This window comes from Balaenoptera physalus (assembly GCF_965194825.1).
Source record: "Balaenoptera physalus genome assembly, chromosome: 16".
NCBI lineage: Eukaryota > Metazoa > Chordata > Mammalia > Artiodactyla > Balaenopteridae > Balaenoptera > Balaenoptera physalus.
Window position 1 is genome coordinate 35120931 of NC_138898.1, and position 16664 is coordinate 35137594.

General features: G+C 41.2%; 1 protein-coding gene and 1 long non-coding RNA gene across 5 annotated transcripts in view; one reads left to right on the forward strand and one right to left on the reverse strand.

The window, feature by feature from the left end:
* The window catches only part of FERMT1 (FERM domain containing kindlin 1), a 48627-nt gene extending 42287 nt beyond the window's left edge, over positions 1 to 6340 (reverse strand). For 2 of the 4 annotated variants that reach the window (XM_082428224.1, XM_082428222.1), the window contains exons 1-2: positions 6043 to 6158; positions 721 to 889 (exon numbers count right to left, since the gene is read on the reverse strand). In XM_082428224.1, the coding sequence (XP_082284350.1) occupies positions 721 to 871 (151 nt within the window). In that variant the 5' untranslated portion in view covers positions 872 to 889; positions 6043 to 6158. The other 2 variants (XM_082428223.1, XM_082428225.1) reach the window with 2 other exon arrangements.
* LOC309644512 lies at positions 896 to 15898 on the forward strand. The gene is made up of 2 exons (XR_014254469.1): positions 896 to 5726; positions 8711 to 15898. It is a non-coding gene; the product is annotated as an uncharacterized lncRNA (long non-coding RNA).
* The last annotated feature ends 766 nt before the right edge of the window (positions 15899 to 16664 follow it).

Consider the following 16664-nt stretch of genomic DNA (forward strand, 5'->3'; position numbering starts at 1 on the left):
GTTAGGTGTGGGACTTGGGTGGGGGAACAGGTAATGTTCTCTTTCTTGATCTGGGTGGTGGTTTTAAGACTGTGAAAATTCACTGAACTGTACACTTATAATAAGTGCACTTTTCTGTACGTATATGATACTCCAATGAAAGCTTACTTAAAAATACTTTATATCACTAGTGTAAATGAAAAGCCAACATCTGTGGTCTTAAGTAGAAGATAGAAAATAAATACAAAGAAAATAGAACATTATTAAATTCTAGGTACCTCATGTTGACTCGTGATGTGAAGACTCTGACCCTGAAGACTTCTTTCCTTGTTTTAAACAGGGTGAGTAGCAAATGGTGGACAATGTTAAAAGACACATTGGCACCAGGCCGCCTGCATCACGGAGCAATCAAGCATTAACGGAGAATCACACAATAATCTAAGGCCCCAGGTGTGGTCTAAAGTCACCATGGAAGGGGTCCCGTTCTTGTGCAAATAGATTTTTACACCTACTGGGGAGCTTTAGTTTGCCACCAAAGACTCAAATTTTCACATTGGGGGTCAGGGGGTGGTTTGGGCTCTTTCAGGTCTTCCCATTTCTCTTCCTCTTGCAGGCAGGGGCCATTACAAGATGGATGATCAAAAAAATTTAGATGGTCAGACAATCCAGTTCAGCCATTTAGTGGTGATGCAACAGAGAGGGTTTCAAATGTAGAGAAACCATAAAGAAGCAGCAACTTACTGATCTGTTCCACTAACTTGAGCATCACTCCCCCAATGTGCAGGTCTCCAGACACTCTCAGTGTGACGTCCTTCTGCTCCTCTTCATTTGGATGGTCAACTTGGATCACGAGTTCCCAAGAAGCAGACGCAAAGTCGCTGGATGAGAGCATTGTGGCAAACGCAGGTGTCTGTGCGTAAAAAGGCAGACAGATCAGAAGGATGCTGGGGCTCACCAACCAGACCTTGCAGAGCAAAACTCTTTTTTCCCCCATTTTAGCCCTGTCTTCAAAAATGCCGCAGGGTTCCTGATATTAAATTCAGCATCTTAACTTTAAAGACAAAAAGTCTTATAAAAATGATCTCAAGCCTTCTAAATTTATGTACTTCACTTTTCCACCCTCCCAGGTCCACCTGGCTATTTTCTGTGCCTGCCCAGTGCATCCATCCTTCTCTACTGACTTTTCTTGACCTTCTCTGAACTATTTTAGCAATAGGCAACAAATCATGGCAATCCTTGACACTTAAAAAAAATCAACTTTATTCAAGTATAATTTATATACAATAAAATGCATTGAATTTAAATGTACACTTTGATGTATTTTGTTGTATGCAAATTATATGTCAATAGAACTGACTTAAAAAAAGGAAATTAAAAGAGGAAATTAAGGGCTTCCCTGGTGGCGCAGTGGTTGACAGTCTGCCTGCCAATGCAGGGACATGGGTTCGAGCCCTGGTCTGGGAAGATCCCACATGCCGCAGAGCAACTGGGACCGTGAGCCACAACTACTGAGCCTGCGCGTCTGGAGCCTGTGCTCCGCAACAAGAGAGGCCGCGACAGTGAGAGGCCCGTGCACCGCGATGAAGAGTGGCCCCCGCTCGCCGCAACTAGAGAAAGCCCTCGCACAGAAACGAAGACCCAACACAGACAAAAATAAATATAATTAATTAAAAATGAGGAAGCTGATAAAATCAGACTTAATGCTTACTAAAAAAAAAAAAGAGGAAATTAAAATCTTTATCTTGGGACTTCCCTGGTGGTGCAGTGGTTAAGACTCAGTGCTCCCAATGCAGGGGGCCTGGGTTCGATCTCTGGTCAGGGAACTAGATCTCACATGCATGCCACAATGAGTTTGTATGCTACAACTAAGGAGCCAGTGAGCTGTAACTAAGGAGCCCTTGAACTGCAACTAAGGATCCCGCCTGCTACAACTAAGACCCAGCACAACCAAATAAATAAATATTAAAAAAAATCTTTATCTCTAATGTATATACATGTGTATTATTACATTCCTCCCATAAATACTGATGACATCTTCTGGTATGAAAATTCAAAAAATAAAAAGAGAGCAAAATTGTTTCTTTTCTAGTCATATAAGGTAGTTTTATCTTAAGCACATAGAGATACAGGTCATTAGTTATTGCCACATATTTGATTTACTTGAGTAACCATTTTATATCATATAGAGGTTGATAAACAAGTGTATCAATTAAGTTTTTGGACACACCTTTAGCAACAGATTTAAAACAGGAGTGACAGACATACAAACCCACTCTTCAAAGTACAGTTAGGGGTGAGAACTTCAAACCCATAGTGTTCTCCTTGTTGGAGGAACTATGATGAAAGAAGCTAAGCAGTATCAGAACTGAGTGCTGTGGGGGTAATAGGAACACTGGGATTCCAAATTGGCAGAACTTAAAAATGTCAGCTCTCTCTTAAATAGAAAGCAAATGATACTACCTCTCCTGGCTATTTTAAAATTTAAAATAAAAATCAGTCATTTAAGTGACAACAAATGTTTTTCACTTTGCTAGGTAAAGACAGCTTATGAGAAATCTATGTTTTCATAAGGCCTGTTTTTAAGAAACATCTGTGCATGCAAACGGCCCAGGAAAGGGCTTCTCTAATGGAAAGTGCACACGAACCCTGAGAACCTTATTAATATGCAGATTCTATTCAGCAGGATCTTATTAACATGCAGGTTCTAGTCAGCAGGTCTGGGGTGGATGTGGAGACCCTGCATTCATAACAAGATCCAGCTAATGCTGGTCTTCCTCTCACACCCTCAAATTGCAACAGCCACTTGAAAAATTAGCTCCAGGACTCAGTTCCTCCCTTCAAACTAACTAGATCACTTATTAAGCCAGGACTATGGTGACCTCTGAGGAGGTCTGCAGAAAGTGGGCATAGAGGGAACGTACCTTAACATAATAAAGGCCATATATGATGAACCCACAGCTAACATCAGACTCAATGGTGAAAAGCTGAAAGTATTTCCCTCTAAGATCAGGAACAAGACAAGGATGCCCACTCTAGCCACTTTTATACAACATAGTATTGGAAGACCTAGCCACAGCAATCAGACAAGAAAAAGAAATAAAAGGAAGCTAAATTGGAAAGGAAGCAGTAAAACTGTCACTGTTTGCAGATGACATGATACTATACATAAAAAATCCTAAAGATGCCACCAGAAAACTACTAGAGCTCATCAATGAATTCGGTAATGTTGCAGACCACAAAATATATATATAGTAATCTGTTGCATTTCTATACACGAACAATGAATTATCAGAGAAATTAAGGAAACAATCATATTTACCACTACATCAAAAAGAATAAAATACCTAGTAATAAACCAACCTAAGGAGGTAAAAGATCTATACTTGGAAAACTATAAGACACTGAAGAAAGAAATTGAAGACAACACAAACAGATGGAAAGATATACCACATTCATGGATTAGAAGAATTAATATTGTTAAAATGACCATACTACCCAAGGCAATCTACAGAGTCAATGCAATCTCTATCAAAATAGCAATGGCATTTTTCACAGAACTAGAACAAATAATTTTAAAATTTGTATGGAAACACAAAAGACCCCGAATAGCCAAAACGATCTTGAGAAAGAAGAACAGAGCTGGAGGAATCACGCTCCCTGACTTCAGACTATACTACAAAGTTACAGTAATTGAAACAGTATGGGACAGACACAAAAACAGACACATAGATTAATGGAATAGAACAGAGAGCCCAAAAATAAACCCACACACTTGTCAATTAATCCACAACAAGGGAGGCAAGAATATACAATGGAGAAAAGACAGTCTCTTCAATAAGTGGTGCTGGGAAAACTGGACAGCTTCCTGTAAAAGAATGAAATTAGAACACTCTCTAACAACATATACAAAAATAAACTCAAAATGGATTAAAGACCTAAATATAACCAGAAACCATAAAACTCCTAGAAGAAACCATAGGCAGGACACTCCTTGACTTGAATTGTAACAATATTTTTTTGGATCTGTCTCCTAAAGCAAATGAAATAAAAGCAAAAATAAACAAATGGACCTAATTAGACTTAAAAGCTTTTGTATGGCAAAGAAAACCATAAACAAAATGAAAAGATAACCCATGGAATGGGAGAAAATATTTGTAAAAGATGCAAAAGACAAGGGATTAGTTTCCAAAATATACAAACAGCTTATACAGCTCAATTAAAAAACAAAAACAAAAGCAAAAACAAACCAACCCATTCAAAAAATGGGCAGAAGACCTAAATAGACATTTCTCCAAAGTAGACATATAGATGGCCAACAGGCACAGGAAAAGATGCTCAACATGTTAATCATCAGGAAAATGCAAATTAAAACCACAGTGAGATATTGCCTCATACCTGTCAGAATGGCTATTATCAAAAAGACTACATGTAACAAGTGTTGGCAAGGATGTGGAGAAAAGGGAACCCTCCTACACTGTTGGTGGGAATGTAAATTGGTGTAGCCACTGTGCAAAACAGTATGGCAGTTTCTCAAAAAACTAAAAATAGAACTACCACATGACCCAACAATTACACTACTGTGTATATATCAGAAACAAAATAAAACAAAACAACCGAAAACACCAATTAGAAAAGATACATGCACCCCAATGTTCATAGCAGTATTATTTACAATAGATATGGAAGCAACTTAAGTGTCCATCAACAGATGAGTGGATAAAGAAGATGTGGAATGGAATATTAGCCATAAAAAAATAATGAAATTTTGCCATTTGCAACAGCATGGGTGGACTTGGAGGGTATTATGCTGAGTGAAATAAGTCAGACAGAGAAATACAAATACTGTACAAGATCACTTATATGTGGAATCTAAAAAAATAAAACAAACTAGTGAATATAACAAAAAGGAAACAGACTCACAGATATAGAGAACAAACTAGTGGTTGCCAGTGGGGAGAGGAAAGGGGGGAGGGGCAAGATAGGGGTAGGAAATTAAGAGGTACAAACTATTATGTATAAAATAAATAAGCAGCCAAAACTAACACAACATTGTAAAGCAATTTTACTCCAATAAAAATAATTTAAAAAAAATAAAATAAGCTACAAGGATATATTGTACAACTCTTAAAACTCTGAGCTAAACTCTCAGTACCTTCACTAAGCATTCCTACTAACATAAATCCTTCCCAGTGAGGACACAATAAAGATAACTCCAACTCATAACACGCCATTGAAGTATTTGACTTTAAGATCCTTACAATTTCTAAAATGCTATGATTTGAGGTTTTGTTATTCACAATGTTTTGTACATAAAGAAAATAACCTTATTTTTAAGGTGACTCCTTGCTGCTTGTTTTGTGAACAATCAGACACAGGGTTTTTTCTTTTCCTAACCTGGGCAATCAAAACACTTCTCATTTAGGCAATAAATGGTGATTCCCTTACAACGAAATTCTGGCTAAAATTAGACAATCTGGTTTCCCCGCATTCCTCTCCTATCTTTTCTGCGCCTTTTTGAGCGAACTTCTCATGTTCAGCAAGCTGTTACTTGTTGAGGAAAGCACATCTAAGTTAAAGACCAGAACAAGAAGCAAAGCGCACCACCAGACCTGCCTTCCTTTGGGGAAGCCCAGTTTACCACTTCCTCGGGTCCTTATAGAAAACTCAATCAAGAAAGACAGACGCAGGCAGGCAGACAGAGAGAAAGACGGGGGGAAATAGACGCAACGCTTCCCTGGAAGATCAGAGTAAGTGGGTCCGAAGGCCTCTGGCCTGTCTTTTGCCAGCTCTGCAGGGTCCTGGGGCCCAGGGGAGTGTGGTGGGTGGGTAGAAACCTGCCCCCTACCCCCATAAAGACAGTACCCGCAGCTGGACGGAGAGTTTACTTTGCGCAGCTAGATACGCAAGGACGGAGAAGGTGGTCACAAGCCGAGGACGCGGTTTTTAATTCAGCAGCCATTTAAGTGCAAGGAGCTGTAGAAAGGCAGGGGTGGGGGTCTCGGGAACCAGCGGTGCCCATCGCAGCCTCCCCTCCCCGCCTGGTCCCGGCCCCTCGCCACCCACCTCCTTTCCGGAGCCTGCGGCGTGCGGAGTCGCTGCACCCTGGAGACCCGGCCAGAGGCCACTCCGGCCGAGCCAGGGGCGCGTGGTGGCGGCAGCTGCTCCGCGAGGTTCGGCTGGAGAAGGCTGCGCGCGGACCTGCCACCTAGACTGGCGCCCGCCCCCGCCGCCCAGTCTCCGCCCCGCGCGGCCCCCGGGGCAAGGCCGGCCAGCACAGCGGGCAGGCGCCTGCACGCCCAGCCCCCGCCTGCCAGGTCCCGCTGCCCGGGGAGGGGGCGCTCCGCAGACTTTACAGGCAAAGGGTGGTCGCCGGGGTACCGCGCGGCGAGAGGGCGTGGAGAACCCGGCGGAGGCTCAGCCCCGTGCCCTTCTTGCGACCTCTCATCCTGCCCACCCTCTCTTAGACCGCCTCCAGTTTCCCGGTTCCCCGAGGCCCGCCCGGGACTAGCCCGGTGATTAAGGTCCTGCTACCTCCCCGCCCTCAGGATGTACCAGTCACTCACACCCCGGGGTGCGTCCACGCGCCAGGAGCCTCGGCTTCAGGCGAGAACAACCGCCTCCCCTCTAGAGAGCCTGGAGGACCTGTGGTCGCCAGGTGGAAGAAAAAAAAGCGGTTCATCTCTGAGTAAGAGGGTGGTGTAAACCCCTGAGAAGGGTGAGGCACCCCAAACATGCACGATGGAAGACCCCGGGGGAACCCAAGGCCACGCCCCTCGCGGAAATCTGGGTGGCTCACCTCACATTCACCACCCAGCCCTCCGCTCACCCTCCTGTTGGATTCACTTCTGAAGAGAGCAGGAAGGGTGGGTGACCTTGGGGAATTTACACAACCTCTCCAAGCCTCCTTCGCCCAAATTACACACTTTTGTTGAGTGTTTACTATGCACCAGGCCTGGGCTGAGCTTTGAGGATATAGTGGTTATAAAATAGGAAATTATAGTTTTCTCATCTGTAAAATGGGTAAGGGGATGGAATTCCCACCACCAGAATTGCATTCAGTCCATGGAGGAGTTCTACGCAGTATAGTAGTCTTTAGTGATTTTTGTCAAGTACGTAAAGCTTTTGATAACTTAAATATTAATTTAAGATGTTGTAAAATTTAGAAGTGGAATCTTTGTTTTTGCTTGGACATGACCATATTCAGCCATTATTATGGTTTTGAAAGTACTTTACATTTAATTTTAAAAGGTCAGTTGAACAACCGTCAGCAAATATGGGATTTTATAATTAAAATGATTAAAAAATTTGAAACAATTTCCTAATTTGGTAGAGTTTGTCAACTATAGGAAAGTGGTCAGCTGTCATCTGGTCTGACTTCCCTGCATGCCTAATACCAACTGAGCAAATATGCACTTATTTGGGGCAGAAAGTGTCTAAGACTTGGTTTCTGGAGACTGCATGGTTGATCAGACCATGGACTGTCTTCAGGATCTTGGATATGATCATGAAGCAGTAACGGCTTTCTTTACACCAAATTGGTTTTCCATTTTAGTTGAAATTATCTGGATTGTGCCAAAGAATTTAACTGGTTTTAAGCTTTCTGCTTGGCCTAAATTCTTTTTAAAGCTTTTTAATGGAAATATTATATATTTATACGCAAGAACACAAATCATAAATATACAGCTGATGAATTCTCACATACTGAACACACCTGTGTAATGAAATTCCGATCAAGAAACAGGACATTGCCAGTCCCCAGAAGCCCCCTAATCCCACCTTTTAGTTACTACCACCCCTTACCAAGAGTAACCATTATCCTGACTTCTAATCCTCAGATGGGTTTTGCTGATGTTTGTACCATACATAAATGGAATTGGATGATGTGTCAGGTTTCTTTTGTTCAGCATTATATTTTTTAGTTTCATCCATATTGAATGTCCTAGGCTTTTTTTTTTTTTTTTCACTACCTAGCTATTATTGTGATGCAGGTCCAACTCATCCCCTAAGGTTCTGGTTTAGAAGTGTATTAAAAAGTATATTCTGGACTTCAAAATTTCATACATATATAAACAAGCAATACTCACCTTAATCCCTCTTAAAAAACAAGCAGAATCAACATTTGAGTCTGTTATTTAATCCATACATACTCATCAAGCAATGAATAAGCTTATTTATTCATTCAGCCACTGTATAACTGTGAGCTAGACACCAAAACAAGTGCTGAGAATGCTCAGATTAGGCACAGACTTTATCTTTGTATCATAATATGATGCGAAGGAATAAAGAGGAGGGATGTGTACCTCTCCCGGGTGTGTACCTCTCCCAGTTGTGTGGCGTGGTGGGGAGTATGAGAAAAGGCTTCAGAGAGGAGATGGGTTTTGAGATGGAATTGGAAGATTTAGTTGTCTATAATAACCTGTAGTTTCTAGAAAAATATTTTAAGGTATTTTTTAGTTAGCAGATAGTTATTGTACTTCAAGAGATGTATTTCCTGATCTTAAAAATTTCCATGTTCATGGTGCAAATATTGAAACAATAACTATTATCAGATACTTATATATGGCAAAGCTGGCCTGAGAATCATTACCCTCAATAGGTTAAGTTAGTCATGTTTGCATTATCATGTGGGATATGAGTGTGTAACAGAAAAGAACAAACCTGAAATGTACATGATAGCCCATTCTCAAGGCTCTGCCTCCCTTTAAAGATATAACACTTCTCATTCATGTAGAGATAAAATGTTGTGGGACAGAGGTTTACAGGAACATGGTGACCTGACCTACCTGGATAGCTGCAAGCACAAAGGATTCCAGCACCAAGAAGTTTGAAACAACCAGCCACACTGCTCCTCTTTTAGTGTAAAAGAAGCCTGAATTCTAACTCCAAGAAGATGGTTCTTTGGGACACTAGTATACCATCTTCTTAGTCTGCTGGCTTTCTAAGTAAATTCGCTGTTCCTTGCACCAACAGCTTGTTTCTCAATTTATTGGCCTGTTATGTGGCGAGCAGTAAGAGCTTGGTAATAAATACATTGGAGTGGATGAGTGATGTGGCCATGTTCTTTTTTTTTTTTAATTTAATTAATTAATTAATTAATATATATATATATATATATATATTTATTTTTGGCTGTGTTGGGTCTTCGTTTCTGCGCGAGGGCTCTCTCTAGTTGCGGCAAGCAGGGGCCACTCTTCATCGCGGTGCGCGGGCCTCTCACTGTCGCGGCCTCTCTTGTTGCGGAGCACAAGCTCCAGACGCGCAGGCTCAGTAGTTGTGGCTCACGGGCCTAATTGCTCCGCGGCATGTGGGATCTTCCCAGACCAGGGCTCGAACCCGAGTCCCTTGCATTGGCAGGCAGATTCTCAACCACTGCGCCACCAGGGAAGCCCGTGGCCATGTTCTTAATCGTTGAACAGAAAAGGGAAACACAGCAGTAGAGGGCCTTTGACCATCCTGGCTACTTCAACTTGTGAAGCACAAGTGACTTTCTTCCTCTAACACCTTTCTACTTCTACCACATGAGCCCTCAAAGTTTAAAAAAATTCTTTATAATTAACTTAGAGAGAATGAGAATGCTGCTAGAAGGAGAAAAGAGGTGTTTTTTCCTGATTGATGCTTTTATTTGACAAAACAAATAGGCCGTTACCCAATGTAAATGTCTGTGTTGCGCATTCAGCTTATAAACATTCTGCAAGTCTGGCAACTAAGAAATGGCAAGAGTCACCGAAAATGTATTTTTGTTTTCACTGAGTCCTTGCGACTCAGGAGTTGTGTTCATGTCTGTGGACAACGTGTTCTATTGAGTGCAAAGAAGCAGAATGTGCCTATTATAGCTACACCCTCCTTTCCAGCTGTACAGATAATGAGCACTTTCTATGCCCAGGCAAGTTCTAAAATGTTCTCCCTGACAGGGTAGAGAGGTGTGTCTTGATGTATCGACAGGCACCGGATGAAGAAGTGTGAGGAAGAGCAAAGAAGGCCTTGCTCCTTGCTGTTGAGAGTGAGAAGAGCAAGAAAGATGGTGCCTGCCTCCCTCCCTTCCCCTCCTTATTTCTTTCTTCTTCCTTCTTCCTTCCTTAGCATCCATCTCAATCAAAGGGTACAAAAGAATATACACTGATAATTAAGTCTTCATCCTCTCCTGATAATGAAGTTCCCTTCCCCAGAGAAAACTGTTACTATTTCCTCTTGAACCTTCCAGAGATAGTCTTTGTCCGTAGACTATTTAACTTTTATATGGTAGTATTCTATACATATTTTTTTCTGTGTTTAGTTTTCTCACTTTAAAATATCTTAGTTATCGTAGTGGACATCATTCATATTCATGGCTGCCTACCACCCTTGGAAAGTCCTCTTTACATATTTGTAGAAATTCTTATGTTATTATTTCAGTCTAGAAATCAGAGCTCAAATTCTCAACCTCTCTTGCACAGGCCTATGACCTAGATCCTTTCGCTCAGGCACACACAGACACAACTTTAATTTGGAAGTGAGTGAGATGCAAAGACAAGATGTACCTGAGGTTTCCATCTGATAATCATAGGCAAGAATCATTGATGGATTATAAAATAAGTGAGTAAAAGTATGTTGAGAAACAGGATATTTGTAGTCTCAGAATATCTCCCTACAAAGTATTTGTCAATTACATAGGGAAAGATACATAGTAACTTCAGAGTGGAGAAAACTGGCAGTTATCACCTTAATCAAGTGATCAAAATGAACATCATCTGTAATAATGCATATTGACCTCACACACCTGAGAAGACACAGCATCACTTCTGAAGTATTCTTGCCCAAAATATACAACCTCAATTTAATCATGAGAAAATGTCAGACAAACCCAAATTGGAAGACAGTTTATGAAATAAGTAGTTAATATTCTTCAGAAGTGAGAATGAGAGACAGAAAAACTGAGAGACTGTGTCAGATCAGAGGAGACTAAAGTGACAACTAAATGCCATGTGCGATCCTGGATTTAGTCCTGGAATGGAGAGCGGACATGGGTGGGGAAGGCCTGTGTAATGTGAACAGGGCAGTAGGTTAGTTAATAGTATTATTTCAGTACTAATTTCCTGGTTTCCATAAGTGTATTGTAGTTATGTACAAGGGTAGACAAGTTCTCTGTGTACCATTTTTGCAACTTTACTATAAGTCTAAAATTATTCAAAGTGAGGAAGAGGAGGAAGGCGGTGGCAGGAGCATGCTCTGACCCTGAAGCAACTCACTAAGAGGATAAGGAGGGTTCAGGGTTCTGGATTCAGCTATGACCTCCAGTGAGCAGGGGGAGAAAAGTCCATGTACAGATGGTTGTTTGCTGTAACCCAGAGTTTTCAAACTGGATTGGGGTTTGGGGCCCATGTCTGGTATTCTTACCCCAGCAGTGAATTTATAGCATGGTGGTTCAGGATTTGAAAACTGACAAATTTGGGTTCACCTGCTGGTACTGCTGACACAACAGATCAGAGGGCTTGGGCATGTTTTAGTCTGGATCTCTGACGAAACTGAGAGCTCTCTGATCTCAGTTTCTGGTTCTGTAAAATGGGAGTAATAATACCCATCTCGTAAGGTGCTGTGAAATGAGAGAATGTTCCTGAAGCACAGAGCACAGAGCCTGGAACATGGAAAATGTTCAATAACTTTATTTATTACTAGAGTAATAAGTAAATAAGAAAGGATGGGGTGTTCTCTGGGAAAGAGGAGGAATTGGAGACTCTGAGGCTGTTGCATCTCATCCCAGTGAAGTAAGACCTCGCCTCCTTTCTTGCTCACAGGTAAGGGACCAAAGAAGGGGAGGAATTGTCACTTAGGTGAACCCGTAGGAATTTATTAACTTTTTCAGACTGCACCTCAGGGAAAATGTGACAGTTTACACCCAGGTTAGCAGGAAAAGGGTCACAGTGAGCTCTTTCCAAATCCAATGCAGGTGTAAGGTGCTCTAGAAATATTGGAATGATTTCTGTCCTGCTTTCTTGTAATATATGTTCAATAAACACTAGCTACTACTATAGTAGCAGGTATGATTTTGAAAAATCCAGAATGCTGAGTGTGAGAACGGTCATGGTCCTTTATTTTTCTAAATCTAACTTCATATTTTGATTTTTGGTTAAAGATAGTTGATTGACAACTCATACTTATCTTTCCTTCCTATTGACTCCCTGCTAAAATTACAGTATAGGAATAAAAAGGTATAAACCTACAATGACAAAGGTTAACAGGAGAAAGGCCATCAGCCAATAAGAGATTTCAAGATTTCCTAGAAGATAGAAAATTGAAGAAGAAATGGTTAGTAATGAAGCAGAGTAGTGAAATCCATAGTCTAGGAGTGAAAATGGGAATGTAACTGAGGCTTTCCAGAATATTCTCAGAGAAACTCAAGTCCTGGAAATGTCAGGTATGACAGACAGTGGATATGAAATGTGTTGTCAAAAACAAGGGAATGAATAGAAAGTCTCTATAAAGAATAGTCAGTCCCCTCACTGTCACATTCAGGGTAAATATATGGCTGCAAGATCTCCACCCTGCGGGGCCAAATCCAGAGGGCTCTGCTCTTTAGAAGTTAAATGTTTCCGGGCTTCCCTGGTGGCGCAGTGGTTAAGAATCCGCCTGCCAATGCAGGGGACACAGGTTTGAGCCCTGCTCTGGGAAGATCTCACATGAAGCGGAGCAACTAAGCCCATGCGCCACAACTACTGAGCCTGCACTCTAGAGCCCGCGAGCCACAACTACTGAGCCCGAATGCCACAACTACTGAAGCCCGCGCACCTAGAGCCTGTGCTCTGCAACAAGAGAAGCCACCCAATGAGAAGCCCGCACACCGCAATGAAGAGGAGCCCCCGCTCGCCGCAACTAGAGAAAAGCCCGTGCGCAGCAACAAAGACCCAAGGCAGCCAAAAATAAAATAAATAAATAAATTTATTAAAAAAAAAAAAAAAAGAAGTTAAATGTTTCCTTTGAAAAGGTTACTTGGTATAAAGGCCAACTCCCCACTCAATTACCCTAAAGCAAAGTGTATCAGTGAAGCCTCCCAAATAGATCATAAAAACTATATCCTCATTCTCAAATGCTATCAAACATTTAAGGAAATCCTCCAATATGAGAGAGAAGCAAACTTTAAAAAATCCTTATTTTATTTTATTTAATTTATTTTTTCCAGTTTTATTGAAATAATTGACATGAGAAAATTTAACACAAAAAAATGAGTAAAAAGATAAGAAACCTAGAGGGTCAATACAAGAGAAGAGCAAAAATACAGTGGGGTAAATTATCACAGAAATAATGTGAGAAACTGCCCAGAAATGAGGAATATGAACCTCCAGTTTAAAGAGTTTACTGGATACCCATCAAATAAATAAGAGATAGCTACACCAAAGTACAGCATTGTGAAATGTAAGATCACTGTGGAAATATGAAAAACCTAAAAGCTTTTAGGAAGAAAAAACAGCTTATCTACAAAAGAACCCAAATGAACACTCTATACCCAGTCAGACCATCAATCAAATATGTTTCAGACATGCTGGGACTCAGAAAATTTAATTCTCACAAAACCTGTCTTAGAAACGTTCTCAAAATGAGCTGTAGAAAACAAGGAAGTGAATCAAGAGAGAGGAAGACCTAGGATGCAGGAAACAGTAGATCCAATCCAGAAAAGCAAGGGAGAATTGACTGCCTTGGGAGGAGGTCTCTGGGGCAAAAGAAGACATCGTAGAATACCTGATGTTATGAGAAGTTTGGAAAAAGATTTGGGATATGGTAAAGGAAAGTAGGACAAGAAAAAATAGTCATTTAGAAAATTCAGGAAAGCAAATGGATGTGAAAAAGGAAATATAACTTTTTCAATTTCAAAAATTAATCTATAAACAAAGCAAATAAGACTTAATTATAGTTATGAAACAGAATGTAAACATTGTCAGTGTGATATAATAAGAAAGATATTTGGTCTTTATCCAGTTCCTGACACACAGTTTTTAAAACCCTTGGAATTTCCTGAGTGATAAGGGTGACAGGAGTGTCTTTCATTGTAACTGGTGACTCTTGGCAGGACCCTGGATAGCCTCAGGCTGGGGGCTGGTCGCCAGAAAGACCAGGCCTTGATTAAAATCTTGGAACTTTCAGTACTACCCTCTAATCACTAGGAGCCGGAACTTGAGTTAATCACCAACTGCCACAATCATGCCTATGTAATGAAACCTCCATAAAAACCCTTCAGTGATGGGTTTTGGAGGGCTTCTGAATTGGTGAACACATCCACATGCTAAGAGGGTGGTGCACCCCAACTCCACAGGGACAGAGGCCCCTGCACTTGCCACCCTTCTGGACCTCATGCTCTGTACCTCTTCATCTGCCTGTTCATTTGTATCCTTTCTTATTAACTGGAGTAGTAAGTACAGTGTTTTTTTCTGAGTTCTGTGAGTCTTTCTAACAAATTATTGGGCACTGAGGGAGGGGGATTGTGGGAACCCATGACTTTGTAACCAAGTCAGAGTACAGGTAACTTGGGGATGCAATTCTTGTAACTGGCGTCTGAAGTGAGGGCAGTCTTGTGGGACTGAGCTCTTAAACCTGTGGGGTCTGCCGCTACTCCAGGTGGCCAGTGTCAGAATTGCACTGACTTGAAGGACACCCAATTTATGTCAGAGAATTTAGAGAATTGGTTGGGGAAAAAGCCCTCCAGTCAACCTCAACAATGCAAAAATAAAGGCACAGGTGACAGAATTTGAGGGTGGAAGAAAGAAAGAATAGATGAAGGCAAATGTTAGAGGTGCTAAAAGCCTCATGTTACATTATGGGATGCTAAAAGATATGGTTGATAAACAAGTAATCAAGGTTTTAGTATATTACTTAAAGTAACAAAAGTAACCAAGAGAAGAACTAAAATAAAAATAAGTCTAGATATACCTATATTGGGAGGTGGGAGTTTTGTAAGAAAACTTAATACTCATCTATTACACGTGGAAGTCCACAGATGATGTCTAAAATTGGTAAATTAAGAATTAGTAGTAGAAACATATTATATACAGTTGATTCTTATTATTCATGGGAATTATGTTCTATAAAGTTGCCATGAACACTGAATTAGCCAATAATGAACCATTGCTCCTAGGGAAAATATGTGCAGACACACACACACACATACACACATACATATCTCACATAGATCATAATCTTAAATTTAAAAACAACTCATCCTTGTAGATCCTATTTTTAAACATTTTCTGAAGTTCAGAAATGTTAAGTGACTAACCCTAGGCTGCTGCACTAATAGATGGCCAGAGTTGGGATTCACACTACATCCAAGTGACCCCAGAGCTGGAGCTTTTTGCAGGACACTGCACGGCCCACTGATCTCCATCCTCTGGTCATCTCTGTAATGGAAGAAATTTTCACATATTGAAGTATGGGGAAATCATTCTGGCTTATAAATGATTTAGCTTAAAGTTTATGCTAAACTATTGATAAAACAGCCTGTTTGTGGTCTATCAAACATCTGCTTTAATCATTAAAGAAAAGGGTGCATTGATTAGAAGAATGTCCATATTAAAAATAAAGATTAAATGTCTCCTTTCCTGGAATGGCAGTGCTGGTATTCCTTCGATGATAAAACACCCTTCCCAGGTGCCAAGGACATATTGACTCGCTGTGTATGTGCTGTGCTGATCTGTTTGTTTTTGAAACCTTGAAAGAATGTATCCCTGACTTGTTTGATATTCTTTATTCTGACAAGATATAAAAGTGCTGAAAACCATGCTTCTCCAGAGCAGTTCCTCAGAGCTATTGGAGAGGCTATCTCCCCAAATATAGTCCTCAATTTGGGCCAAATAAAACTCTTTTCTATTCCTATTATAGATTGTTTATTGATTATTTCCAATGACATTGCTTGGCATAGCCTGTAGGATGTCAGAGAAACCCACCTGAAATCGCCTGGAGTCTACTTTGGACCAGCGCTTGGTACAAAGCACGGGCCCCGTGAGCCCCTCCAGCTTCACAGCACCTTTCAGGTGCTTCAGTGAGTTTTTCCTGATATCTGGGTCTCCTTGCATTAAGTGACAGTCCATGAATTTTATTTGAGCTGTTTGTTATCTTAAGACTTGGAGTCTTAAGATAACAAACCGGTACATTTCCTAGTGGAAGGGACCTAGGGGAAAGTTACTAGGCAGAGAACCTAGAGGGAATTTCCAGGCAGGAAAAGCCTAGAAGGAACTTTGGAGTGAACTGAGTTGGTTGACCTTTTTTTTAAAAAGTGGCTTAGGGCTTCCCTGGTGGCGCAGTTGTTGAGAATCTGCCTGCCAATGCAGGGGACACAGGTTCGAGCCCTGGTCTGGGAGGGTCCCACATGCCGTGGAGCAACTGGGCCCGTGAGCCACAACTACTGAGCCTGCGCGTCTGGAGCCTGTGCTCCGCAACAAGAGAGGCCGCGATAGTGAGAGGCCCGTGCACCGTGATGAAGAGTGGCCCCCGCTTGCCGCAACTGGAGAAAGCCCTCGCGCAGAAACGAAGACACAACACAGCCAAAAATAAATAAATAGAATAGAATAGAATAGAATACCGTGGCCAAAAATAGTAAAAAAAAAAAAAAACAACAACAAAAAAACCTCCCAAAACCCCCCACAAATCTGATCATGTCAGTCCCATGCTCTAAACAAGTCAGGGCTCCTCTGCTTTCCAATTAAAAAAAAAAAAAAGTGGCT